The following is a 27216-nucleotide window of genomic DNA, read 5'->3' as shown; positions in this document are numbered from 1 at the left end:
ACTGAAAAAATCCTCCGATAAAGACAGAGCACAGTTTTAACTAAAGTGGGGAACATGACGACAGTTTGACAGTTTTTAAGCTATTTTAAATATATGGAATTTTTTTTCCGCCACATAATAATAATAATTAAAAAAAAAAACTTTGCTAAGTCGAAATTTCGGGTTGTTTGACTTACACTTTCAAGCCCAAATATGGCATAATCTTCAGATTTATAACCACACTGCTGCTACTACTACTACTACTACTACTACTACTAATAATAATCATTCTTCTTCTTCTTCTATTATTATTATTATTATTATTATTATTATTATTATTATTACTATTATTATTACTATAATTCCTGTGGCTGTAGAGACAGCCGCTGGTTCCGACCGGAGAGAATTGAAGGTTGCACAGTGGTCTGTTACATGACCTAACAGAGAGGTTTTCGCTTGACAACGCTTCAGTTTGATCGTGTTGAGTAAGATGAGCGGTGGTCCGAAATGTCGACAGGAGGAGCAGCACAAGTCTTTGTCCGTTTGACACGAGTGGCTTCGAGTCGGGGAACATTTACTCGCAGCGGTGCAGCGACCGTGAGGTGAGTCTGTGCCGGGGGAAGCATGTGTGTTACTGTGTGTACTGTGTAATCGAGGTTCAATGACATTGTAAGTCTTTATATTTGGTCGGCTGCGTAAGCGGTTAGATGTGAGGACATTTACAGTTTTAGTTAGTGACACATTTCAGCATTTGACTTGTTTTTCTTGGTCCTCTTATGATAACCTCACATTAGTGTCTGGGTATGGGGATGTCAGTATTTTCCCTTACACGAGAACTAAAAACCTTTGAGTAAAGTACAGTCATTGTTCACGTGTTGCCAGTGTGTCATTTTCAATAGAGCAGCTACAGGAATTGTCTCTGGGTGGCATCATCACTGTGTCCTGTCTTTTAAAGGGGTATTTCACAAGAAAATAAACTCAAAATTTTCTTGTTCTTGCTGTTTCTTGATTTTTTTTTTTTTTAATGTTATAAAAACATGGAGCCACATAACGCTGGAAATTATCAATGTCTTATGGTTGATGCTGAAATGTACCTCCAGAGTCCCACTGCACATCATTGTCTATAATACATCTATTGAGCAGTGGATAAGACGTAGGGATGGGATGCTGTTTGTTTTTTTTAAATGCTGTTTCAGACTCTGAGCTGTTTATTCAGTCGCAGTGATGCTAAAAAACGTGTAGCTCTATGTTTCCCCACAGGAAACTGATCTAACATCAAGGGATTTGATCAGGAATCCAGTGTATAAGCAGAAATGATGATCACATTGGTATCGATATGGTTTTTGGCGTTGATTAAAGACAGTTTACTTAACTTTACCTTAATAAAAAGAAAAGCAATTTTTAAGTTTCATAAACATATTTCAGTCCTAATCTTAAGCAAAAACAAGTTTTTTAACCAAAACATACTTGAAAAGTATCCCAAAAACTCAGTATGTGTAAATGTGGAAGTATAAATGTAAAATAATATTTAAATACACTACAATAAGTGTACTTTCCACTACTAAGTCTTTCAGCCTAGAATGATGCCTTATTATTCTTTGTTTGTTCTTGCTGAAGGCTGAACAGTGTGCGATCCCTAGTTCTGAGCTCTCAGCTGTTGGCCAAGTCCAGGTGGGCTGCAGATAATGAGGAGGTGAAGAGTGAGCCCATCAAGTTCTCCACCAGCAAAGCCAGCCACAGGACCTGGAAAGTTGACCGGTCAATGGGGAGCCAGTACAAGCGGCCCTGGTGGAAAGTCGTTCCCATCAGCCTGCTTGCCACTGCCTTCCTATTATGGTGCATTTTCAGAGATGAGACAGACATTGATGCAGCTCTGGAGAAACAGCTGTACGAGAATGCGCCTGGCTTGCTTTTAAATGAAGAGGAGGATAAAGCTCAAAAATAAAGCTGCCTAATGGAATGTGGACATACATCATATCAGGTTATATTTATTGGGAAATGTGTCACTGTACTCTGTGGACCTGGGGTTTAGTGTGGAAATGAAGCCGTCCATTGCTACAGTCATTTTTTTCTCTGCAACAAGTTAGCTTTACTCAGCTTTGATGTAAACTAGTTTATACATCTTCACATGCAGTTCTGTTTTACTCTTACAGCTGATGTAGGCTTAACTTATGCATCACTTTTATCTCAAGTACAAATGTTGGTCATTGTTGATCTGTGATGCACTAAACAGAAGCCTGGGGTCATTCTATAAAGCTGCAAGGTGGTGGGTTCAGGATACAGCTGCCTCAGAAGTTTAAGTACTTTTTAAGCAGCTCTGTCCACCCAAAGCACATGGCTTACACAATAAACTTGAATCTTCTAACACTGCATTTTGCTGGAGCAGTTTGTCCCATTTAGAAAGGTAGCTGCAACCTTTGAATATGCCATCTTTAAGTGCACAAGGGTCATCTGCTTCATATGAGACTATGGTTTTCAGCCACCAGAACTCAGACCATGATGCCAAGTGAGGGAATACTTTGGGAAAAGTACCCCAGTTATCCAATACGGGACCATAAACTTTAAGTCAATGCCCCAGAACAAAGCAGTCTTGACATTAGTCCACAATATAGTTCCCCCTTTCTGTATTTTACGCTGAGATCATCTGCAGTAAATTTAAGTCAGATTGAGGTAGCGGAAAGTTTATTTACAGCACAATGAGAAATCCTATGACATGCGCACACAGGATTACAAAGATACAGATTCTAAAATACATTTGCAAACCTGAGGAAGTGAGTGAAATATTTTAGCATTTACAGATATGAGGCTCTACTCTACAGTGAACAGAACAGCTGAAGAGAAAGTCAGTGAACTCAAAGTACAAAAACATGCCTGAAACTACAAATGACAGAAGGTGGCACACATGCTGGTAAATAGTTCAAGATTTACAAAATAAACCCCAGTGAGTCCCACCCACCCCCCACCCAATAAAAAGATAAAAATCAAATCAAGCATTTATGCTCGCTCTCCTCTAATTCGCCTGGCCAGCTGAATGTCCTTGGGCATGATGGTAACCCTCTTCGCGTGAATGGCGCACAGATTGGTGTCCTCGAACAGGCCAACCAAGTAGGCCTCACTGGCTTCCTAAGAGATAGAAAAGAAAGATGACATGTCAGACTAATAACTTGGCAAAAACATGTTATTCACATTACAGCAGAATACACTTGTTAGATTTTTTTTTTTGGAAAAGCGCCATCTCACCTGGAGAGCACCAATGGCTGCGCTCTGGAAACGCAGATCTGTCTTGAAGTCCTGAGCGATTTCCCTGACCAGACGCTGGAAAGGCAGCTTCCTGATTAGCAGCTCAGTGGACTTCTGGTACCGACGAATCTCACGCAGAGCAACAGTACCAGGCCTGCCAAAACAAAATAGACAGCATAAACGTAAGACTTTCAGGAAACATGAGCAAAGATAGCTTCTCTTCAATTTTCACAGTTTAAACACCTTTGTTTGTACTAAACTATACAGTCAAGACTGCTGTACCTGTATCTGTGGGGTTTCTTCACTCCACCAGTAGATGGCGCGCTTTTCCTGGCTGCTTTGGTAGCCAGCTGCTTCCTAGGCGCCTTTCCTCCAGTGGATTTACGAGCAGTCTGCTTTGTACGAGCCATTTCTCACCTGCAAGTCTAAAAAAAACAAAACATGAAAATCTTAAAATGTGGAAAAAAAAAAAAAAAAGGGGGATCTCCAGATTGACTCGCGTTTACAGTAACGACCCACCGTACAAGCGCGCATTTCCTCTATGACACATGACTCACCTCGCTTACAAAAAATAAAAGAGGGGGAATAAAACTGCCCTATCTTTTACTTTTGTTTACAGCTGAAACCAAGCCTTATAAAGCGCGCCAAACTGGCATTCATCAATGATACAATTAAAAAACAAAAAAGACTTAAGCTACAAGAGTTAACACTTGAACGGTTTTACTCAAATATCGTGTTAAAGTCCACTCTGAGCCCCGCCACCATTAAGCTTGAGACGACACACACGTTTCTTTGCTTCTCGAGCGAGCATTTTTAAAGCTAGCATGGACGGTTGCAAAATGGCGCCAGCTAGTCACCACGAAGATTTACCTTAAAATGAACCAACCAATAAGTACCACCAAGACGAAACTGATTTTTGACCACATAAATTAACTTAAATGCCAGTTTAAAGTGATTTAGTTACGACGTATGGTCGTACAAGACACCTAAAATTAAGCTATTAGCTAGCTGCTAGCCACGGCGCGCCGTTTTGTTGTTAGTTTGGCGATTAACGATAGTCCCAACGCTCTTACGTTTCTCACCGACGCTTAAAAACAAATGTAATAGTTTATTCTCCCACTCGGTCTTAACAAAAAAAAAAACCCAAAAAAACTGTAAAACTAAGACTAAACGCCTTACCTTGGCGTTTGTTTTTGTTGTCCGCGAAAATCAGATATCACCTCTTTCTTCTTCGCTTCGTTATGTTGCCTGGGGGGCTGAGGAGGTCGTATTTATAGCCTCAGCGGAGCGGAACTCGAAGCTCCGCCTTGGCCCTACCTAATTGGTCCAAACTGAAATCCCTAACGCGATATGATTAGTTAAGGGAAAAGGAGGCGCTCTGCGTCTGCATGTGACGTAGATCGGATCAAGAAGTCCCTTATTTTAAAATGAAGTATCTTCTTGATTTGATTTTACTCAATTACCCGAAATTTCCTCCCTTAATCCTACTCTTTCTAGCATAACATTATGTTTGATCAATTTTGGAATTTGTGAATTAATTTCTTAAAACATGGTGATTGCTGACCGCCCCCATCTTTTAAACTAAATGAGTCAAGAAGGAACAATGCTGCCATATTTTGCATTCTAGAGAGAAGACAAATCGAGTACACAGAGGGAAATGTAAAGCATTTGTGCTCCTCAAAAATCAGTCTATACAAATCTCTTCATGTAAATCCAACAATTAATGGGATGATACAGGAGCGGTTGTGTTGAGACCGGAGTTAGTGTATTTGCGCGTAAATGAAAAACAGCATCATTCTGCAGGCGAGAGAAACTGGATGTATCGGGCTTACTGCTCAGTCCTGGTATCCGGTCAAGCATCGTGCGACAGAGCTGGGACACACGTCCGCTGATCCTTTGTGCCTGCGGTGTGTTTAAAAAGAAAAAAGGAGGGAAGCGGGAGATCAGCAGCAACAGCAGCCAAGGGACTGACAAAAACTAGAAATGCTTGGTACCTTGTTTTTGAAATAATCTGTTAATGATACACTCGACTCGAGCTTCATCAACATGGCGATATGATCGTAAACTATTTACTTACTTATATAATTTAAAATTAATTCAAATGTTCTTAAAATCTGTAAAACTAGTAAACGGAATATGATGGCAGAAGTTGTGTGATATACTGAAAGATCTGCCAAATTGGATAGAAAAAAATGTCTTTCTTTCTTTCTTTCTTTCTTTCTTTCTAGACCTTACTAGGCTACACTGTGATGTTTATGTCTGATAATTTTTGTTCCCTTTTCCTTTTCCTTTGTTACTTTCTTATATGTATATACTGTTGTTGTTACCATGGAATATTTGATAATTTTTTCAATTAAAATGTACAAAAATGATAAATAAATAAATAAAAATAAACAAATAAGCGCAGAACATCCACGTGCGGAACGAAGGGGGCGTTGGGGAAGTGTAACTAGACGGACCTGTTCTCGGGTTGCACTGGTGGTGAGTGTTTGGTGTGTTTTTAAGGAGACAGACCAAATAGAGCAATTTAAAAATGCTCTATTTGGAAACGCGGGTTTCACTGAACGTGTTTGTGTCGAGTTAAAAATGTGAAAATTCGTATTTCGACTGAAAAACTACAACTCTGCAGACTCAGCATGGCCGACCAGAGGCTGCTGTTCATCGGTATATCATAACGAAATTACGCAGATGCATGTGCTCGGCCTGTTATTGCTGGACAAAATGTGGGCTGTAAATATTTTAAGTGGACTCTTTAAAAAAAAAAATCAATTTGATGTAGCTGAAATGCAGATGAGGGTTTCATTGGTCTACAGGGGTGTAATCTGAGATTATCATTTACAGTTAAAATATTATATCAACACCACATTCCTCCCTAAAGCAAACATATGTTTAAAATAATGTTTGTGTGTCTTTTGTGTTCATTCAACAGATACCAAAGCTGAAACAAACAGCTCCACACCTGCTGCAGCTGAGAGGCCCCTCTGGACTCGCAGCGACACCGCGTTTGGGTTTAACTTCTTCGCGGATAATTCTCCGGCACCCCAGGAGAAAACATCTGCATCGGACAGGACTGAGCCAACCAGCCAGATTTCCTTCGCTGGACAGGCCTCTGCTTTTGCCTTCAACTTTCAGATCCCTCCTGCAGCACCTGCGGAGGACATGGACACAACAGAGACCACAAACGCTTCACCTCAAGGTGATCAACGGTGCATGAGAGAGGAGAAGCCTCCCCTTTCTCAGGAGCCTATCTCTCCACCTGAACCATCTGAGCAATCAAAAACAAAAAAAAAGAAAAAGAAATCAGGCAAGAAAAACCCCTCGAGTGCTGAACCCCCGCAGAAGCCAGCTGAGGAGGGTGGAGGTGCTAGAGAAGCGCTGGTCAGTGTGCGGTTTTTTCCTTTAAATTAATTACAGTGGGTTTGAGCTGAGCAGTTAGATTAATTGATTTTGTGTCTGATTGTGTTCTAGAGTCAAGAAGAGCAGCTGAACAGGGAGCTGGACTGGTGCATCGAGCAGCTGGAATTGGGACTGAGGTCCCAGAAGGGCACGCCAAAGCAGAGTTAGTGGGATTTATAGCTCAGAAGTATCATGATGTGGTGAATTCACTATATGTGTGAATGTAGCCTAGTTTAAACAAATATTCTAAGATACTTTAATGTTAAATATATTATCTAAACAAGGCCATATATATAGAGTAAAGTTATAATGAATTGGTGTGAGGTGTAACTCCATGAATATGTTCTCCTTTCAGAGGAGGAGGCCTCTCGTGCCCTGAAGACTCTGCGTAGCTCCAAAGCTCCTCTGGCCAAGAAGAGGCAGGTGATGAGAGCCATGAACGGAGACTACAGAAAGAAAATGGAAGAAGAGAAGAGCAAGCAGTTCAAACTCATTCAGAGTGGTGAGTGTATTTGTAGCAGTGGATTCATTTGAACGGTTAATTGCCACCGGCTAACTGGTTTCTCTGTCCCCTGACAGAAATTGCATCAGCCCAGGTCAAACTTGTGTCAGAGTCCCCAAAGAAGTCTGTTTTCCACCGGAGAGCTGAAGTCAAACCTCAGCCGCCCCACGCAGAGGAGAAGCTGCTGCAAACTGAAGCTCAGGATGCAGAGCCGACGCCACAGACTCAAGAGGCGACATCGGCTTTTGTTTTTGTTCCTTCAAAGGACGAGTTCCGCTTCAATTTTCTCTGATTTGTCTCTCCTGAAGCCCAGTGTTTCACAATGCAGTATGCTTGGAAAAAAAGTCCCACCTAGGCTTCCTGAACAGTTCATCCAGAGGAGGAGATGCATAACTTTCTGGTGTCAGAAATGATTATGAACACTGAAAAGCTATGAGTGGCAGCTGAAGGTATGAGGAGAGAAAGCGTCAAAGTCACTGACAGATTTGTAGAAGCCATAATGCATTCACTGAATTAATGAGATGGCTCAAATCTCAAGAGAAGCTTAGTTTCATCCACTTTGGGTTTGAGACATTATGAGATACGTGTGTCTGTAAGTTACGCAGATGGCAGTATAATTAGTTTGTCAAATTTACGAGAAGCGGAAAGCTCATTTAGGTGTGCTGGACGTCGCGGTGTTTCTCCGGGATTAGTTAAATCAATATGGCCTTCACAGGCAGTTGATGCATGCGAAGTCCATTCAGGCTGCCAGCGCGGGAACTGGAGAGACAATCAGGCAGTTGCTGTAAATACTGGATCACTGTGGAGTGCACCTGAGCTGCCAGAATATATTGCTTATTTAGAAAAACAGCAATTTTTTTTTTAATTCCAAATTTTTGTTGTATTTCTGATATAATCATGTTAATTCAGAAAAAAAATGGTTTGAATGTCTTTGACTTTGTATCATATTGCTAAGTACAAAAACATTTTTTAAATAAAAGTTTGGTATTTTTGTCAGTAGTGTCTTAATTCAATGCAATGATAAACCACAATAAAAGTTTCTATGTAAAATCTGATTTTCTGGTTAATAATACTCATTGATTCATTTATTTTTCTTCACTGATGCTAACATATACTCCACAGAGGTATTTACAGTTATGAGCAAAAGAAAATGCACCTCATGAGTCAGTAGTTTGTGGAACTGTCTTTAACAGCAATAACTTGAAGTAATCATTTTCTGTGTGGCTGTATCTGTCACACCATTGTGGAGGAATCTTTTCCCACTTGCCTTTATAACTTCAGTTCATTGAGGTTTGTGGGCTTATTTACAGCAGTCTTAAGGGCCCACCACAGCATTTCAATCAGGTAGAGGCCTGGACTTTGAGTGGCCTGTTGCAACACCTTGATTCTTTTTTTTTTTCTTGTTGTATAGTTGCTGCTGTCCTGCTGCATGACCCAGTTTTGGCCAAGCTTTAGCTGTCAGACAGACATGTGGACAGTGGAGACAAACATCTCCACTTTGGGCTCTTCTGTCCAAAGGACATTGTTCCAGAGGTCTTGTGGTTTGTTCAGATGCAACCTAAGCTGTGCTGTCATGTCCTTTCTAAGAGAGAGGAGACTTTCTCCTGGCAAATCTTCCAAACAAGCTTTTTTCTAATTTTTCTGTCATGAACTTTAATATTTAACATGCTAACTGAGGCCTGTAGGGTTTGAGATGTAGCTCTTGGGATTTTTGGAGTTTATCTGAACGTTGCATGATCTGACATTGGAGTGACTTTGCTGGAACGTCCACTGTCTTGAATGTTTTCCATTTGTGAATAATCTTTCTCACTGTAGAATGATGGACTTCAGTTGTTTGGAAATGGCCCTATAACCCTTCCTGGGCTGATAGGAGCCAACACTTGCTTCTCTAAAATCACTGCTGATGTCTTTCGTCCTTGACATCATGTTACTAAATACACACCTGAATGCTTCAGACTAGCAAACTACCAAAACCTCTGTTTTTATAGACATGCACAGAGTCCTGCGACAACTTTCACATGACTGCATGTAGGGAAACAAGTTGAGTTTGCTCTGATTTAGTCACAGACTATGAAAGGTTAGTCACTAATTTTGATTTATGTTAATATTCACTTTATACAAACACCCAAAATATCAAGGTTAACAACTGTTTTATCCTTCTTCTTTTTTTTTTTTTTTAACAAAGCTACACTAATGAACACAAACTGTCTCCAAAACTACAATTCATAAAAAGAAAAATTTGAAGTTCTTAAAACACATACAAGCAAATATAAAAACCACTGGGACTTATGGTAGACACTGCAAATAACTCATTTATAGCCACTGTATTTCGCTGAATTTCATTATTATTAATTCGCACACATTTTTAAAAATATAAATTCTACTTTTCATTTACTTGACTCATGGGTTTAAATGATAGTGTTGCTAGTTCATAATCTGGCATTCACCCTTTCAGTTGGCCTTGAGAGCAAGCATTAGTTACTATTTTGTGGAAAGACTTCATATTCCTGGGCATTTTATTTCTTTATTTTTATTTTAAGCACGCAGTTTCCCTTTAAAGTTTCTTTCAAACAGGAAAGAGCGGGACACGGATCGGCACGGACACATTAGAGTGTGACACACTAAAGCAGTAAAGTTTCGGCTGCTGGGAAAACAGACTACTTGCTAACTGTAAGCTTTTAACCCGTCACGTTTGTCTGCACTCTGAAACTTGCTCGCTTCTGTTGTCGTTTGAGCTTTTAATTCGTTTCCCGTAGCTCACCGTGGTGGGTTTATTCTGGAGGACAAAAGTTTAGACGGTCATCTCGCTAAGCTAAATTAGCCAGAAGAGTCCCGTTAAATCATCACTAGCTGTAAAGTGACCGTTGTTCGTGAGCCCGTCTAGGTCAGCATTGTTTATGTGTTTGTCACCGAAAGAAGCCGCAGCATTTGGCGCTTCTTGCAGGCTCGTAACCAGCTGCCATTAAAGTGTGAGTCCAGGGGACTGGTGGGTTAGAGAAGTTTATGTTGTCTCTTTTGTTTCCCAGGAGGAAATAGGGAAAATGTCGGAGTTAAGCGATGAGGCCAGCGAGTCGGAGCAGCTGGGTGCCAGCCTCTCCCTGTGGCTGGGTGACTCCCTGGTGCGAGCTGAGGAGCTGGGTGTCCCTCTGGACCTTCACACCGCCTGCTCCATCGGCCAGTACGACGTGGTGGCTGAGTGTATTAAAAAGTGAGGGCCTTTAAATAGGAATAAGACGTTTCCAGACGTGAGAAAATCCTCCACAACTTAGGCATGTGACTGTTTGCTTTCAGGCGTGAGGTGGACCTGAATGGCAAGAACATTGGAGGATGGACCCCACTCATGTATGCGTCCTACATCGGCCATGACAACATTGTAAATCTGCTGCTGGAGGCTGGTGTGAATGTAAATGCCACCACCGCCAAAGGACTCACTCCCCTCATGCTGGCCGCAAGCTGTGGGAACGAAAGTATCGCCTACTTTCTGCTTCAGGTACAATCAAAAAGAGACAAAACAATGACACGGCGACTCATGGCGATTATGTTGAGCATCAGAATGACAAAAAGAGTTTGAAAAGAGACAGAAAGCAAAAAAAGAAAAGAAAAATAAGCATCAAGAATTAGACGGGAAGCAGACAGACAACATTGGACAGAACCAAGCAAAAAGAAATGCAAAATGAACACCAGCAGATACACCAACTGCAAACTTACTACAGTGTTAGGAGGAGCTGCATCCCATTCTAATCATGTTGCATCTTTGCAAACAGCAAAGATACACAAAGGACAAATGCATGTTCTCTTTTAGTCTGAGCATTACTTCTCTGTAGGATATGTCGAGGCACTTGTACAAGTCTATGCACAGGGGCACATCTCAGTCTGTCCACGTGTAACCTTGATTTCTTTTTGTCATTTTGATGGACCTCTATAAGATGAGATTGGCTCTTAAAAGCTGTTTTCAGTGCTGTGAAATGGGGCCTGACTGAACATTTTATTTCTTTCTTTTTGAACTTTCTTGGTCCTCTATTTTGTAACCTTATCCAAAGACTTCTGACTCTGAAAGCTTGGTGCCCCAAAACAGACTATTGTCCATGTTTTATGAGCTTGAAATTTTAATACAACTATTCACTGCATTTCTTTTTCTTTTTGTGCTACGACCCAAAAGCAAGGGGCTGAGTTGGAGCTGAAGGACTCTCGAGGCTGGACGGCTCTTTTCCACTGTACGAGCACAGGCCACCAGCAGATGGTCAAGTTCCTGCTGGATAACAATGCTGATGCCAATGTCAAGTGAGTGTCTTTGTTAGTCATAAAATGGCATCAAAAATAATGATCGGTTCCTATTTTTTGAGCTTTTCATGACTCTTTCCTCATCCACAGGGAGCCAGGGTCCGGGTTTACGCTCTTGATGGAGGCTGCCGCTTCTGGGCATGAAATCATTATTCAGTACTTGCTCGATCATGTGAGTAGGTTACTGTGCTGGAACGTGCTCGATGGAGCCACATCACTGGAAAATAACTGAAATGACTCGCACACCACTGAGGATGGGTGGTGACCTTACTTTCCCGCAGAGCGGTAAATCTCTTAAGTTATTAATTTAAGTTTTCGCCTATTAATTTTCAGAAAGCTAAAGTGGACGAGCGCAATGCCAAAGGTGAGACTGCCCGTGCCCTGGCTATGATGTATGGCTATACCAAAATAGTCAGCCTCATTGACTCACGTTCTCCAAGAATGAAGCCAGGTACTTATTAAAATAGCTCAACATCTAATACTTTAGTTTGGTTTAATAAAATTAGCTGTACAAATTTAATAAAAATTTGTGTTCTGACACGTCAGGACACTTTGAAGATCTGAGCTCCTCTGAGGACTCGGACAGCGCGCCGCCGAGGATACGGTCCAGTCGAAACCGAGCTAAAGGCATCAGCATCCATGATGGGCCTCAGGCCATCGCCAAGTTCCGAGTAGGAGGCACCAGCAAACTGTGTGGTACAGTGTCATGTTAAAAACAACAACAAAAATCCAGTCTTTAACGCGCATCTGTGCTGAACCACACTCTGAACACCACGTTGGTTCTAGTTATGACATCAAATGACACAAAAGATGACATTTTTACAGGGTTCCTGCAGGTCCTTAAAAATTAAAATCAAGGAAATTAAGGTCCTAAAATGTTTTATATTCCCATTAAATTTGCTGCAGGTATTGAAGCAAGTTTTTATTTTTAAGGTTGGTAGGAAAAAAATGTGTGAATTTTTAAGTTTTAGAAATTGTTGTAATTTCATGTCTCTTGCCCTGAGTTGTCTCTTTGTTATTACAGATGTTCTCAAAGACTTGTTAATTTTGTAGTTACATGAATCCACTACTAGGGGGCACTAGCACTTACATTAGATTACAGTGTAGATGTTGGCATTTATTTGAAAAAGGAACTGTAGAAAAAGTAAACACTTTTTTATTTTAGTTTATCATAGTTCAACTCTTTAGGCTTTATTTGTTAAAAAAAAGGCTAATATGATAACAGCAGGTGTGAAATCCTTACATGGTGCTGAGGCCAAGCTTTAAGTCATCATTTGTTACTGTAATCTACAAAATCCACACTGACTGGTCTTGGAGATGAAAATAAAAAGGTGGTCATAAAGGCAAAGGCAGTTATTTAAAACCATTTTTCTTACAAAATAAATGTGGTGCTCACAAATATTGAAACACACAAATGCACAGGTGCTTCACAGGTCCACTAAAATGTATCCGTACAATCTAATATGAACAACATGCCTAAAACATGGTTGGAAAAACTCCTGCTGCTGTGCTGACTGCAACTAAGTACTTGTTTTCAGTCATGCATGCTACTTTACATATAGAGTAGGTCTTACAAATGCAATATATTAGCACTGTTGCTAAATATAAAATGACCAATTGCAATTAAAAAAAAAATTTGGCTCCTGTGCATAAAGCCAAATGCTGATAGTTGATGTCACATATCTCCTCGCAGATCGTCCTGCCGCCTTGCCAGGCTACACGATGTTTCGTGGCATCGGCGAACAGAGCGAGGGCATCTGCTACCGTGACGTGACCTCGCCTATCAATGAACTGGACGGCCAGAGCAACAGCAGTAGAGGTGAGGGGACTCCTGAAAGCAGGTCTGAGTCCAACCCGGTCAAACTGGAGACTCTGATTTTATTTTTTTTTTAACTGAGGAATATGAACGTGTCAAAGCAAAGTTTCTTGGAAAAGAGAAGAGGTTCAGACTTCACATTTTCAGACATGCATTGTGAATTTCAAAAATGTTGCTTGACATCAGTATTGACTGTATTTCAGTGTGCAAACATATTCCAGCATGACATGCTGTCAGAAAAAAGATTCTTGGAGTTACTAAAACAAACTATAATGTAACTTGGATTTCATCCATCCATCCATCCATCCTCTTTCGCTTATCCTGTTCAGGGTCGCGGCGGGGCTGGAGCCTATCCCAGCTGACATAGGGTGAGAGGCAGGGTACACCCTGTACAGGTCGCCAGCCTGTCGCAGGGCCAACACAGAGAGACAAACAACCTTTCACACTCACACCTATGGACAATTTAGAGCAGCCAATTAACCTAACCCCAGTAACTGCATGTCTCTGGACTGTGGGAGGAAACCCACGCAGACACGGGGAGAACATGCAAACTCCACAGAGAGAGAGAGGCCTGGGCCAAGGTGGAATCGAGCCCAGGCTTTCTAGATGTTGTTCTAACTGTGAGGCAGCAGTGCTCACCACCGTGCTGCCCTACTTGGATTTCAGTGTAGGTAAATACATAAACCTCTGCAAATGTGCTCCAATACACGGTTTGATATCATTTGTGTGAACAAGGATATCAATTGGAGGGTCAGACAGCTGCAGGAGGGGAGAGGTCAGTGAGTAGGATAGCATTTAGGGTTTCCATCACCTCAGGGTTAACAAAATCAAAATTTTAACACAACAAACTTCCTGGAACAAATCCCAGAAATATCTAAGTAAATGTAAACATTGTTAAAGTTTTGTATGTTCTCAATATCGCTGCAGATGACAGTCCATTCTTTGACCATGACATGCCCACCATGAGGAGCAGCAGTAGCAGCAGTGAAGGCCTGCCTCATGTCGTCGGCCTCAACTGGGAAGGCTCTGTGGAGAGTAATGAGGTGAGCACAAGAGCCTGGAGTTTGGAGACAGATGCTGTATTTTTATTTATTTTTTTTGTATGTTGTGGCAAACAGTCATCCCTTTGTCCACCAGGACTCTGACCAGTGTAAAAAGAGCAGCTTTCGCAGAGTAAATAAGGGTCATCACTCAAAAGGCAAGGCTCGCCACGGGAGCAACGATGCAGCTCACTCCAGTGGGACAGGAAACTGTAGCACTGGCCTCCCACCTTCCTACACTGGTCCAAAGGCATGTTTGTGTTTGCTTAGTTTTTTGTTTGTTTGTTTTTCCTGGCAAGGACTAAAATCTCGTCTTCCTGTAGGATCTGGCAGAGTTTTTGGAGCAAATCGGTTTCTCGAAGTATCTTCCATTACTTGAAGAGCAAGACATTGACCTGCGGATTTTTCTCACCCTGACAGAAAATGATCTCAAAGAAATAGGGATTACGTAAGGGACTTCAGACCTTCTTCTTCCGAGCGTTGAGGGGTCACCACAGCGGGCGATCTGCCTCCATCTCAACCTAACCCTAGCATTCTGCTCTGTCGCATCAACCCTCTGCATGTCCTCCTTCACTCTATGTATGAATCCTCTTTGTGGTCTTCTCTTCTTCCTGCCTGGCAGCTCCATCTTCAACATCCTTTGTCCAGTATATCCACACTATCCCTCCTCTGCACATCCAAACCACCTCAGCCTTGCTTCTCTAACTTTATCTCCAAAACTCTCAACCTGAGCTATCCCTCTGCTGCTCTGCCACCTCCAACTTGGCCTCCTGTCTTTTTGTCAGTGCTGTACATCATAGCAGGTGTCACTGCTATCTCCCGTCACAAATCAATTACCCTAATTTGAAGAACGTTGTCTTACGTTTTGATATTCTTTTCTGTTCTCTAGCCTGTTTGGACCAAAGCGCAAAATGACTTCAGCCATTGCGAGGTGGCACAGCAACGCTCGACCGCCCAGTGATGCTCTGGAACAAGCTTATGCTGACCAGCTTGAGGCTGAGATGCAAGAGATGGCCATTCAACTACACAAGGTAAACATGAAACACAGCAGCTTTAGATGTGATTTATTTTTTCCTTTTTTTGGACATTACTGAAAATGTGGCATGTGTTTTTCCCCCTGTGCAGCGCTGTGAGGAGGCAGAGAGCCTGCAGAGCCAGGTGTCTCAGGAGAAGGAGCTGCGTGCAGTAATGGAGGGATGTCTGATGGAGGACAAAATGGCATGGAAGAAGGTCCACGGTGAACTGGTGGAGAACCACCGGCTGGCTCAGAATGTGAGCGCCACGCTGGGGAAGGCAAAGGCGTGCCGCTCTGAGCTGTTCACCCGTTTGTCTACAGATGGGATCGGCAGCTCTTACACTGCTGTGGAAGGTACAAGTGTTAAAGGTGAGTTGAGGTGAGCTGTGTTACTGTGTTATTTTAAATTTGATCTTTATAAATGGTGATTTGACTTTTTTGTAGCTGGGGAGAGAATGACATGTTCCAGTATTGCAGAGCTGATGAAGAAGATGGATTTGTATGAGGAAGAACTAGGTAAGAAGGTTTAATACTCAGTGATTTTAAGTGGTTTAGTGTGATGACTCAAGTCTAATGCTATTGCCTCGGTGTTGCATCATTGCAGCAGCAACTCTGCAAACCCTGCTTCAGAATCTGAGGCGACTGAGTGCCCCAGAAAAAGTCTCAGACAGCTGGGAACGGCCATAAGCTTTACAGGTGACACAAACTCACTGACACAGAAGATTTGAGGAGCTTTTTAGCATCTTAAAATAACTGAACATAACTTGCGCTTGTTATATTTTAAAAGGGTTTTCCCAACACTTGACGGAGGGTGATCTCACCACCCTGGACAATGTCACAGAAATGGGAGAAGGCCAAATACAAGGTAAGCACTGCTTGTCCAGAGCAGCTCGTGGAGTGAAACAGACCTGCTGGTCATCTGGGATTGGCCGATGGACCAGACCTCGCCAGGTGCGGACGAGGTCAACAAGGGCGACGCAGCTACCGCAGGAAAACGACAAGCAGGCAGGAAGGGTAGGCAAGCAGGACGTGCTTGTGCTGCTGTTTGCTGGACTGCTGTAGACAGGGTGTGAAAATGCACGAGGTGCTGGAGGAAATCGTGGATCAGGGGTTGTAATACTGTGATATTTTTACGTAACTGTACTCTCTTCCAGTATGAAATGTGCTTTAAATGTTTTCACCACCAGAAGGAGAGTTGAACTTAAGTTTATGTGAATGAAACTTTTTATATGTACTTCATTTATATGTTGTTGAATGTTTGAAAATGTCCTGCTGAATACATTTAAGAATGTACATCAGAGAAACATATTAAAGTGGACCTATCGTGCTCATTTCCAATTTCATATTTTCATTATTGCACTCACTAGAGTTGGAATAATCATTACATATCTTATACCGGGGCTTGGTGCTGCCCCTCAGTTCATCCTCTGACAGAAATGAGCCATTTTAGCTCCTTTTGTGGACACAGTGCTATTTGGGCAACTTTCTTCTGATTGGATGCTCGCTGTATAGAGCGGGTTTGAACATGAGCTGTGTGAGGTTGCTGTACTCCCATATAGAGCTTTGTCATTCACAGAGATCCAAGAATAGAAAATCTCTCTGCAATTGAGCATTTACAGCCTGAGTTTTTGGCTCACGGGGATTACCTTCACATACACTGGCTTGTCTTTTAAAATTTTGTTAATGTTTAATATGAACACCCACAAGGGTAATATCTATATGATAGAACATGCATAAGGGTCCTCTTTAACTATTACAGCAATACATTGTTACTCTCACAAAGGTCTTTTTGATCTCCTACTTCTGTAGATAATTCATATGTAGACAGAGTTATGAAGACGGATAATTCCCCCAAATTAAAAGAAATGCCATATTTAAATCTTAATAAAAACCTGCCTGAAAACTGACTTGAAACTGTTTTCTTTTTTTCCCAAATTTACTGCTAATCATAAAACTGATGTTATGAGACACCAACTGAGGAAAGAACTTCTAAGTAATTTGTCTACAACCATTTTAATTGACAAATATTTAAAAACAATTTTGGGCAAAGGTACCCAAATGTAATTTTTATTTGCTTCTAACCCTCTTACTGGGATTGGTGGAGTTTGTGTTAGACTTGAGTAGATCTCTGGAATATATCAGACATTTACAGATGACTTCAGTCATGCTCCTCTTCACTTCTGTATTTGATCTATGACTCAGACACTCCATGGTCAGATATCAGCTCTCATATCTATCTCCAGTGTCTTTAGCCCTACGATATAAAGTGCCTTTAGATGACTCTAAATAATGATTTGATGCTACAATGACACTGAACTGAATCAATCGGGTGGTTCAAATGAGTCTGACTATTCATGTGGTCAGTTTTTAATCTGTTGACACTGCAGGGTGCTTCTGCACAGAGTGAGCCTCAGGGTCAGGGAACACCCGTCTGATTGTCAAATTTCTGCTCTGAAAATCCACTATTGTGCCCAAGGCCTTGGCAGTAGTTCAGTAATGTAACAATTACTGCTTAGCTACAACTTTGGCACTTTGTGGATGTTGGCTGAGTTTAGCCTGCAGGTTTTTCAATAAGCACAGCCTTCACCCATCACTGCTCTCCACTCATGGCTGGACAACTCCTCTGTTACTTCAGGTGGGAAAAAAAAAGTGACATAAGCAAACACACAGCTAGAGTCGCAGTCCTAATTTACTGAACATCTTTGTCAATTTTTTAAAAATTTGCATTTTAACTGTAGGGAAATTACATTTAAAGTTTAGAAATATCCTAATACTTTGTTGGATTATTATTTTTAAATGGGTATGTCTTCTGATCTGAACTCTGAGGGATTTCCTGTTTTGAATGGTAAGAAGTGCAGAATGCTCCTTAAGGCACCAGTTTATTTATTAAATGTTCAGTAGACAAGGTCAGTGAGAGGAGGATGACAGTGTCATCAGTAGTGGTGCTCTGCTGCACATTCGATGGCACATGATTCTGAGAGGCGTCCAAAATGTACAGTACCAGTCAAAAGTTTGGACACGCCTTCTAATTAAGTGGTTTTTCATTATTTAAAAAGTGTCTACATTGATATTAAAGACATATGGAATTATTTAGTAAACAAAAATTGTGAATATGTTTTATATTTTAGATTCTTGGCATTTTCTCAGTCAGCTTTGTGAGGCAGTCACCTGGAAAAATTCACCCAACACAAAGCAGCTCTCTGTTGGAGTTTACCTGGGCAGACGACACTGATCTGGTGTGAATTTACCAAATGAACGATACAAACTATGACACGCAAACCAGCACACTGTGTTTAGCTGCTGGACTAGAGACCAGACATGCTGGCAGGGAGCCAGTTGGGATTTCTGGACCCATGGGAGTGAAGTGCGGTTAGGTTACCTCAAATATGACTTTATTCACAGACTGACTGACTGAGAATGGATGAACTGTAATGAGTTCTCCTGGATCAGCTTGTCAAAGTGTTAATTCAGTATTTATTGCTTTAACATACTTCTTGAACAGAGAGCTGTTTTCCCTCTAAAATAAATTAATGCAACATAATCTACAGTACTTCAAAATAATCATTATGTACAAACAGTAACAATCCACTTCAGGTGAGCAAACAATTCTTCCCATTCAGATTTCAGGGTTAAAAACTGTAAAATGCAGCATATATATATAAACATCTGATCATACAAATTTGCCAATAGAATCAAAAGCCATTTGCAAATATTAGGTCACATGTGATTGCATTTGTTCTCCTATAGCTGTCCAATAGAGCACCTCTGCTCTGTGAAGCTCTGCCTCCTTCAGGCCTAAGCTCACTTCAAAGCTGCCCTTCTTTTCCTGGTGAGAAAACGCTCCAGGCCCACGTGGAAAGATAAAGACATCTCGTCTGGCTGTTGTGTGTATGTGTGAGGACTGTTTCCCCACTCCCACAGAGGACCAGCTGTGTGAACAGTGGCTGTGACGAGCTCAGGTGTACTCACACAGGTGACCGCAGCCAGCGGGGCAGTGAGCACTGCTCTTGAGCCAGTTCATCATGTGCTCCAGATGTCCGCCGTGGCTGCAGCCCTGACACCACACAAACAGCCCTTTAACCACATGGTGACACACTGCACATACACTGGCACACTGGTGGCACCTGAAGGAGAGACACATGGCACTTGTCAGAGCTCGTCAGAGCAAGGTGCATTTAACTCTGGAACCAACCCAATATATTCACCTGTTAACACTGCCCTATCACTTATAGGCTTTACTTTTTTTCTTAGCAGAAAAAAGAGCCATCCATATATTTTCTTCTGCTTATCCAATTCATGGTCATGGGGAGTGGGGGTGCTGGAGCCTATCCCAGCTCCCATAGGGCGAGAGGCAGGGTACACCCTGGACAGGGCGCAGGGCTAACACAGAGAGACAGACAACCATTCACACTCAAATTCACACCTATGGGCAATTTGGAATCACCAATTAGCCTAACCCCATTAACTGCATGTCTTTGGACTGTTGGAGGAAGCTGGAGAGAACCCACACAGACACAGGGAGAACACGCAAACTCCACACAGAAAGGCCTCAGCCAGATAACGGATTCGAACTCGAGCTAAGCAGTTACTCATCCTGACCGACAAAGATGGTGTTTTGTGGTTTTAAGACTTTTTTGGACGGTGTAAACAAACAGGATATCACGTGATAATCAGAACTGTTTAGAGGTGCTCGTAAACGGAGGCTAGATATTTAACCCTGTTTCCAAGTTAAGCTAAATATTCTTGAGGCTGTGGATTCATAGTTCATACAGACATGAGAGTAATACTAATGTTATCCCTATAAACTGTTTACTGTTTATATAAATTACATTTAGCTTAAAAAAAAAAGAGTTTAATGGAATGTAAACATGTTGAAACTACTTAAGCAGCAGAGTTTATGAGTGTAGTGTAGCATCGAGCATCCATATACCCGTCCACCCTCTGCCACTTATCTGAGTTCGGGTTCCTGGGGCAGAAGTCTAAGCAGAGAAGTTTCCCCGGCCACCTCCTCCAGCTTATCCTAGGTGACACAGAGGGGCTCGCAGGCCAGCTAAAATCTCTCCAGTGTCTCCTGGGTCTGCCCCAGGGCCGCCTCCCAATAGGACATGCCCGGAACACCTCACCTAGAAAGTGTCCAGGAGGGATCTTTGTCAGATGTCCAAACCACCTTAAATGGCTCCTGTCAATGTGGAGGAGTAGCGGTTCTACTCTCAGCCTCTCCTGACCCTATCCTTAAGGGAGAGCCCAGCCATACTTCAGAGGAAGCTCATTTACACCGCTTGTATCTGCAATCTCAGTCACTACCCTGAGCTTGTGGCTACCGGTTAAAGCAGGAACGCAGATCGACGGCTTCCCTTTTACACTGAGCTCTCTCTTCACCACGATAGATCAGTACAGTGTCCACATCACTGGTGATGCTGCACCAGACCTGTCAATTCTTATTCACACTGCTTCACACTTGAACCAGTGACAGCTGGAGATCACTGCCTAATGAAGCCAGAAGAACCACATCATCTGCAAAAAGCAGAGATGAGATCCTGAGGCACCAAAGTGGAAACCTTCCAGCACCAACTAGAAATTCTGAATTCTGAACAGAACCAGTAACAAAGGACAGCTGGGTGGAGTCCAACACTCACTGGGAATGTGCCCAACTTATTACTGGCAATACAGACCTAAAACACCACATTAGAATTATTTCAATACTTAAACACTGCGCTCTAAAATTAAATGGTGCCACAGTGTTCATACCTGTCACAAATCCAGCCCTTGTTGCTCATTGGTCGCTTGCAGTTGCTGCAGTTGATGTGAAGTGTTGTAGACGTCTGGTTCAGGCAAGTGATGGCGCTGCATGTACTCAGTTTGATGACCTCATTGGACACGTTCCACAACTCGAATCGCTGCAGCAGGTCTATGTAGGACATGTACCAGTGCTCCTGAAATGGGGGGGAAGGAACTCTTCAGACTACAATCCTTGCTGTAGCTGTATCACTACACACGGATGTTTTGATGCTGAAAATACAATTTAAAGACATGTAAAAGGCCTTACACCCCCTAAACCTTGCTGTATTTTTCTACTTCTACTTGTTTACAATGAATTTACTGCAGCTTTCTTTTGAAGACAATAGAATCCTTGCTCTCTCTTTCTGATTTCTAACTCTGCCACTAGGAAATTATCCACACCGTCCAAAAGCAAACACTGCTAAATTTTGGCCGTCTTTCCAACATTAAACAAGACAACAGCATTTTTTTTTTTTTTTTTTTTAATTAACTGACCTGAGTGAGGTCATCAATCTCTTTACGAATCCGATCCCCCAAAACAATAAGCACAGACACGGCCATCTGCACATCGCCCTGTTCGGCATAGTAGCTCAACATCTCTCGCACAATGGGGCAAAAGAAGCTGGCGGGTAGATGCGGACTGAACAGCGGCTGGGAGATGGAGATGAGAGAGAAAGATTCGATGGGTGTCAAACAAGTGACTTCGGCCTCGTTGCCGCTAACGTGCGGGGAGTCGGCCTTGTCCTGCTGAAGGTGCTCAGGAGCAGACGGGTTGTCCATGATCTCGTGGCGCAGCTGGAAAGCCTCCTGGGGCAGCGTGTACTCCTGCTCCTCTGTTTAAAGAACAGAAGCACAGACAGCAGACAAAAGGACACTGAGCATGGAGGCAGTTATAAATAGCAGGCGCTGACGTCGGCAACCCTTCCTGAGTGGTGAGACTGTGACCGACCCGTTTGGTTGTCGTGCTCCATGGAATAGAGGTCATCGTCATCCAGCTCAGCATCGCCAAACATATACTCAGGATGGCCCTCGCTGCCCTCCGTCTCCTCGTTTTCTGAAAGAAAATTGAATGAAATGTTAAAAAAAATCAAGACTCATCACAATGTGAGAACATGGAGATCCTAAGAGTGCCCAGATTTTGAGGTCCCATTTGTGCCAAAATTATGTTCACGTGTACTGTCCATGATGGCTTTTCATCTAAGAAAGCATCTGTCTATGTCCTTTAAATTTGGCCTGTCCTTCAGATGAGACAAAAAAAATTTCTACCATCAGACTTTCTTGTGACAAAACACTTGCCTGTGCTTCAGTCATCTTGTTACATTTCCTCTCATTAAGCTGTTTTCTGTTGTAATGTGCCATGTGATTAGATCTTCATGAATGCCAAATGTGTCATTTTGGCATCATACTTGAAACTTCATATAGTGACAGTCAAATTCACTGATTAAGACTGAATAAGACACAGACTGGCCCCAAAGTGTTTTTAGCACTCACCTTCATTATTGCTGATGTACGAATTCCCAGGCTCCAGGTGGATGTTGTCCTGCCTGCTCTCACCTTTACTCCGCTCCAGCCTGCTCTCTGCACCCATTCCTGAACCCAGGTCCTTCAAACTGAAACTGAAAGAACCACCAATACAAACATGAGTTTTTGGTCTATAAATGCATACACTAATGGAACACTAAAAAGCTTGTTTACCTGTTCATTAAAGGCAAGGTGCCAAGTTTACTGAGGTTGTGGTTGGGACCAGATGCTGCGAGGTTTGCCGGGTCAGAGAACATTATTCTCAGCATGGTCCATGTAGTGGAAACCTTGCGTTCAAGTAAAAAAAAAAAAAAAAGAATGATTATTCACAGCACATACATTGCAAATGCGAGTTGCTGCAGTAGTCTTTCCTGAAGAGGAACAGAGCTACAATTTCAGCATCACGTTACACAGATGTAACAGGTTCATTTGTGTTACTTACAGTGTGCAAATATATCTTGACTTTAAATCATGCAGACAATATGTTCGTAAAAAGAATGAATGAAGTATGACTCGGAAAGTGAGACTCAATTACTATAAGCTCTTTCTTAAATTATGGTCTGAGGTCTACTGTATTTAATAATACAGTGAGTGACCACAGCAGTCATAAGGTTAAAAGTAGCTGGAACAGGCGGTCTGATCTGAGCTCACAGGATTAACCTGCAAAAAAAAAAAAAAAAAAAGCAGACAATTCTTTAAAAGCCTGAGTGATTAACAATCTTTGGTTCCAGCTTCTTAAATGTAAAGGTTTTCTGAGTATTCTATGATAATATGATTATTTTTTAAAAAGGAGACTGCTAATCCAATTGCTCAAAATTTAGCATAAGCCATCTACTCACTGTGGAGGGACTGGAGTGAAATACAGTTTAATATATAGTTTAATATATAAATATGTGCCCTAACAAACAACAGCTGATAACAGAGCTGTTCCTGTGCTGACCTGAGGTCTTTTAAGCTCCTGGGCCACCTTGGCATTGTGGTCACATAACTCAGCAAACGGTTTCCCGCTGAGGAGGTAGAGTTGTGCTGTCTTGACAAACCAGTCCATGCGGTGACTGTCTAAGTCTGTCTCAAAGACACTGAGAGCACTGGACACATGGGCAAACTGCTCTGTCGGGTCAGGCTTCTTGAAGAAAAACATGGGGTAGCGGCGGTCACCTCCGGGGTAGGGTTTTCTGTTGGCATCACTGGTGATTAGACTCTCCTTGGCTGCAAAAGCCAAGTCACCCAGCAGTCCAAAGCACAGGCCCTCTGGGTTAGCCTTGTCCACAGGACGTGTGGCATCCCTGAACATATGCTGGTAGAGGGTGCTGTCTTTAGAGCCAGAGAGCAGAAACTGAGGGTCGTGCTGATGGCGCCACACAATTCCAGTAGTCACATCTTTGTGCTCCTCAAAGGTGGCAAAGGGAATAAAAGGTCTGCGGATGTCCCACACGTAGATGTTGTGGTCCACCATCATGGAACAGGTGGCCAAATGAAATTTTCTCTCAGGCCGCCATTTAACTCGTGCCACTGATGCAATCGTCTGGACGCAGTAGATTTCCTTGGCCCTGTTAGTGGTCATGTCCCAAACCTTCACCATCTTGTCTCTGCCCCCTGTTGCCAGCCATCCTCTGAAAATGAAATGAGGTGGAGAGTGACAACTGTAACACCCTGACTTTGATAAATGTAGCTACCACTCTACAAGGTTACAAACCATATCTCAGTCAGCAAAGGCTGAAATTTCTTACTTTGTTTTTCATATTTTTCTTTCTTACCTGTCATCAGGATGCCAGTCACAACAAAACACTGGACCAGTGTGGGCAGTAAACATTCTCTCATAGCGGTCCGGTCGTCTAATGTCCCAAAGCTGCACATTGCCATTTTCAAAGGATGCAGCAAAAGTGAAATAATCCTTCATGCTGAACTGGACGTCCCTTACACTCTCTGACTGACCTAGAAGAAACAGGAGATATTAAGGGAAGATAAAATATTCTGACAAGTGAGAAACACTTCATTACATTAGGTGAACCATAAAACTATGTTATTAGTTCAGTGTCATTAACCTAAAACTGGAGTTATCTCCTTCTTCATTAAATCACTCTTTTCCTGTAAAGAGAAAAGGGTCCTTTTGTAAATATATGGATTTTATTTTCACTGTTCAATGAGAAATTCTCCACTTTGTATCCCTCTACAATAACTACCACTACTATTACAACCCCCCAAAAAACAGACACTTTAAAACCCTGAACCATAGAGATCAAAAGTCTAAGTATAGAGGGTGTTGTTTAGCATACTTGACCATTTTTAACATATTCTCAACATATTAAGAAGAAACACTGCTATTGTTTCATGCAGCATGAAAGCACTGCTGCAAACTAAATTACATTTCCTGTAATATCTCACCCTACCTGAGAAAGTGCTGACAGACTCCTTCTTGCGCAGGTCAAAACACTTCATGAAGCCATCCTGTGAGCCACTTAGCAGCATGTACACCTCTGTGGGGTGAAAGCACACCTTGTTGACGGTGCGCTTGTGCTCAGTAAACAGCTGGTCCTGCTTGTTGCGAGAGGGTTTTCCCAGATTCCACGTCACCACCGCCCCATTGGTGGCTGCCGTGGCCAGCAGGTTCTCCTCCATCTGGTGCCACATGACATCAGCACAGCTGAAGTTCAGCGACGGTTTCCGGCCGACACGGAGATTCAGCTTCTCCGCAAACTGCTCCTCCTCGAGCGTGTAGATCTTGAAGATATTGCGACCGGCAACAACCACCTGAGTGGCATCGCGGCACACGCTGATGGCATTAGCAGGAGCGTCTAAGTGGCAGAACATGGTTTTGCCACTGATGGTGTTGCTGCCAAGAGCTGTGGTTACCCTTGACATTTTCTCCATGTTTCTGCCGCTGCAAAAAAAAAAAAAAAAAAAGTTTTTTCCCCATCAAGTAAAACCCAATTAAAGTGACAATTGCAAACTTACAGTAAGGTTGTTAAATTCCACCAGCAGGTGGCACTCAAGCAAAAATAAATTAGATTTTTACAGCACTACCTAGACTGGGTGGCAGTATGTCACAAATCAATAATGAACTTGTGCTCCCATCAGAGCCAACCTGCTACTGAGAGAGACTGGCATTTCGGCAACACAAAACATGATACTCTATAAGTTTACAGTGAGGACATAATTAATGTCAATCACAAACAAAAAATAGTGAATGAAAAATATCTGTAATGTACACTAATGCTGCAAACTTTAAACTGAAACTTCCCCATTAATTTAAGTAGACAACTGTTCTTTATTAGTTACCGGGTAAAACCATTAAATTACATTTAACAGCATTCAATCACCGGCCAATCTGTTAGGTACACCTCTGTAACTGCTTGTTAATGCAATTACTTAATCAGCCAACCACATGGCAGCAACTCAGTACATTGAGGCATGTAAACATGCTCAAGACGACCTCCTGAACTTCAACCTGAGCATCAGAATGGGGAAGAAAGGTGATTTAAATGACTTTGAATGTGGTGTGGTTGTTGGTTGAGTTGTTGAGGTCAGAGGAGAATGGTCAGACTGGTTTGAGCTGACAGGAAGGCAACAGTAGCTCAAATAACCACTCACTGCAACCAAGGCATGCAGAAGAGCATCTCTGAATGCACAATACATCATGTCTTGAAACACATGGGCTACAGCAGCAGAACATGCTGGTGTCAGCGAAGAAGAGGAAACTGAAGGTACAGTTCACATGGGCTCACCAAAACTGGGCAACAGCAGATTGTGTTGTCTGATGAGTCTCAATTTATCCTGTGACATTTGTATGGTAGGGTCAAATTTTGGCATAAACAACATGAAAGGATGATCCTTTGGGGTATGGCGGAACAGGAGATTCACATTATGGATGTGCAGCTGATCAATCTGCAGCAACTGTCTGATGCCATCATGTCAATATGGACCAAAATCTCTGACTAATGTTTCCAGCACCTTGTTGAATCTATGCTACGAAGATCTGAAGGTAAAAAGGGGTCCAACCCAGTACTAATAAAGTGGCTGGTGAGTGTATATCAATGAGACTGAAATGTTATAGTGTAACTATATTACCAGACACCTGCATGCAGTTTCTAAATACTGTCAGGTATCCTTGCTTCTTCACTACTGGGGTCATCCTGAGGGTTTGTTTGATTTAATCGTTCGCTTGATGCTCATGTGATTTACTCACCCAAGTAACACAAACACGCATTAGCTGACCTGTGGCCAGTGTTAATGTATACAAACATTTTAATCGTTCACGCGCTTTATAGTGTTGTTAGTACTAACGTTTACTGTGAAAATTGTTTTTTTACACATCTACTGATGCATACTAGTCGGGTTGTAGTTTACTTGTCCCCTGCTGAGTTGGCCACAGGGTGCTGAACTCTCTGTACTTCCACTATAAACACGACTGGAATGAAATGCTAGTGCTAATTGGCTAACCTAGTCGCCGAACAGGTTCGGAAAGACGGAGCACAGACACTATAAGCATTTAAACAATTTGATTAGTAATAAAAAAAATATGTCCAACTAAGCAAATGCATGTGCATAAAGTAAAACACAAACAACTTCTAGGGACAAACCTTGTGCTGTGAAGCTGCTAACTGCTTGCGGCGCCGGAAGTAGTATTTTGTTGTCCTCTCGCGGGATT

General features: G+C 42.2%; 5 protein-coding genes across 8 annotated transcripts; 3 read left to right on the top strand and 2 right to left on the bottom strand.

Annotated features, from left to right (window-relative positions):
• Positions 1-397: 397 nt before the first annotated feature.
• Positions 398-2339, top strand: uqcc4 (ubiquinol-cytochrome c reductase complex assembly factor 4). Its single transcript, XM_030755394.1, has 2 exons — positions 398-581; positions 1597-2339. Exons 1-2 carry the CDS (start codon positions 487-489, stop codon positions 1922-1924), a joined length of 423 nt encoding a protein of 140 aa, XP_030611254.1. The 5' UTR covers positions 398-486; the 3' UTR covers positions 1925-2339.
• Positions 2340-2639: 300 nt separating this feature from the next.
• Positions 2640-4544, bottom strand: h3f3d (H3 histone, family 3D). The gene is made up of 4 exons (XM_030755395.1): positions 4399-4544; positions 3502-3644; positions 3220-3373; positions 2640-3102 (listed from the first exon to the last, which is right to left on the bottom strand). The coding sequence occupies exons 2-4, from the start codon at positions 3627-3629 to the stop codon at positions 2974-2976; spliced, it is 411 nt and encodes a 136-aa protein (XP_030611255.1). The 5' UTR covers positions 3630-3644; positions 4399-4544; the 3' UTR covers positions 2640-2973.
• Positions 4545-5187: 643 nt separating this feature from the next.
• c19h8orf33 (chromosome 19 C8orf33 homolog) lies at positions 5188-8090 on the top strand. 2 transcript variants are annotated; one of them, XM_030755393.1, is made up of 5 exons: positions 5188-5209; positions 6149-6597; positions 6688-6778; positions 6971-7117; positions 7195-8090. In XM_030755393.1, exons 1-5 carry the CDS (start codon positions 5203-5205, stop codon positions 7407-7409), a joined length of 909 nt encoding a protein of 302 aa, XP_030611253.1. In that variant the 5' UTR covers positions 5188-5202; the 3' UTR covers positions 7410-8090. The 2 variants fall into 2 exon arrangements, with proteins under 2 accessions (XP_030611253.1, XP_030611252.1); XM_030755392.1 differs by lacking the exon at positions 5188-5209 and adding an exon at positions 5677-5883.
• A 1617-nt stretch (positions 8091-9707) lies between these two features.
• anks3 (ankyrin repeat and sterile alpha motif domain containing 3) lies at positions 9708-17163 on the top strand. Of its 2 annotated transcripts, none has more exons than XM_030754264.1 (16): positions 9708-9787; positions 10144-10325; positions 10409-10607; positions 11277-11398; positions 11489-11570; positions 11732-11849; positions 11945-12094; positions 13092-13217; positions 14142-14257; positions 14352-14504; positions 14578-14702; positions 15144-15285; positions 15380-15638; positions 15714-15785; positions 15874-15965; positions 16057-17163. In XM_030754264.1, exons 2-15 carry the CDS (start codon positions 10159-10161, stop codon positions 15954-15956), a joined length of 1914 nt encoding a protein of 637 aa, XP_030610124.1. In that variant the 5' UTR covers positions 9708-9787; positions 10144-10158; the 3' UTR covers positions 15957-15965; positions 16057-17163. The 2 variants fall into 2 exon arrangements, with proteins under 2 accessions (XP_030610124.1, XP_030610125.1); XM_030754265.1 differs by lacking the exon at positions 9708-9787 and adding an exon at positions 9797-10001.
• A 1560-nt stretch (positions 17164-18723) lies between these two features.
• On the bottom strand, positions 18724-27197 carry wdr24 (WD repeat domain 24). 2 transcript variants are annotated; one of them, XM_030754281.1, is made up of 10 exons: positions 27149-27197; positions 24959-25449; positions 24326-24503; positions 23509-24181; positions 22743-22855; positions 22539-22663; positions 21997-22101; positions 21543-21880; positions 21018-21202; positions 18724-19393 (listed from the first exon to the last, which is right to left on the bottom strand). In XM_030754281.1, the coding sequence occupies exons 2-10, from the start codon at positions 25437-25439 to the stop codon at positions 19225-19227; spliced, it is 2367 nt and encodes a 788-aa protein (XP_030610141.1). In that variant the 5' UTR covers positions 25440-25449; positions 27149-27197; the 3' UTR covers positions 18724-19224. The 2 variants fall into 2 exon arrangements, with proteins under 2 accessions (XP_030610141.1, XP_030610142.1); XM_030754282.1 differs by lacking the exons at positions 24959-25449; positions 27149-27197 and adding an exon at positions 24614-24643.
• Between the last annotated feature and the right edge of the window lie 19 nt (positions 27198-27216).

This window comes from Archocentrus centrarchus, chromosome 19 (genome assembly GCF_007364275.1).
Source record: "Archocentrus centrarchus isolate MPI-CPG fArcCen1 chromosome 19, fArcCen1, whole genome shotgun sequence".
Classification (NCBI taxonomy): Eukaryota; Metazoa; Chordata; class Actinopteri; order Cichliformes; family Cichlidae; genus Archocentrus; species Archocentrus centrarchus.
Note: the sequence above shows the minus strand (reverse complement) of the source record. Positions and strands in the feature narration are given on the sequence as shown.

Bases quoted from the DNA above. Each gene is read 5' to 3' on its own strand.
- uqcc4 (XM_030755394.1), top strand. From the start codon at position 487: ATGTCGACAGGAGGAGCAGCACAAGTCTTTGTCCGTTTGACACGAGTG. The intron at 582-1,596 runs GTGAGTCTGTGC...TTCTTGCTGAAG, and splicing joins AGCGGTGCAGCGACCGTGAG to GCTGAACAGTGTGCGATCCC.
- h3f3d (XM_030755395.1), bottom strand. From the start codon at position 3,629: ATGGCTCGTACAAAGCAGACTGCTCGTAAATCCACTGGAGGAAAGGCG. The intron at 3,374-3,501 runs GTACAGCAGTCT...TTGTTTTGGCAG, and splicing joins AAGAAACCCCACAGATACAG to GCCTGGTACTGTTGCTCTGC. The intron at 3,103-3,219 runs GTGAGATGGCGC...TCTATCTCTTAG, and splicing joins CAGCCATTGGTGCTCTCCAG to GAAGCCAGTGAGGCCTACTT.
- c19h8orf33 (XM_030755392.1), top strand. From the start codon at position 5,856: ATGGCCGACCAGAGGCTGCTGTTCATCG. The intron at 5,884-6,148 runs GTATATCATAAC...TTCATTCAACAG, and splicing joins CCAGAGGCTGCTGTTCATCG to ATACCAAAGCTGAAACAAAC. The intron at 7,118-7,194 runs GTGAGTGTATTT...GTCCCCTGACAG, and splicing joins GTTCAAACTCATTCAGAGTG to AAATTGCATCAGCCCAGGTC.
- anks3 (XM_030754264.1), top strand. From the start codon at position 10,159: ATGTCGGAGTTAAGCGATGAGGCCAGCGAGTCGGAGCAGCTGGGTGCC. The intron at 10,608-11,276 runs GTACAATCAAAA...ACGACCCAAAAG, and splicing joins TCGCCTACTTTCTGCTTCAG to CAAGGGGCTGAGTTGGAGCT. The intron at 11,571-11,731 runs GTGAGTAGGTTA...ATTAATTTTCAG, and splicing joins TTCAGTACTTGCTCGATCAT to AAAGCTAAAGTGGACGAGCG.
- wdr24 (XM_030754281.1), bottom strand. From the start codon at position 25,439: ATGGAGAAAATGTCAAGGGTAACCACAGCTCTTGGCAGCAACACCATC. The intron at 24,504-24,958 runs GTAGGGTGAGAT...TGTTTCTTCTAG, and splicing joins GTCTGTCAGCACTTTCTCAG to GTCAGTCAGAGAGTGTAAGG. The intron at 22,856-23,508 runs GTCAGCACAGGA...CTTGAACGCAAG, and splicing joins AGGAGCTTAAAAGACCTCAG to GTTTCCACTACATGGACCAT.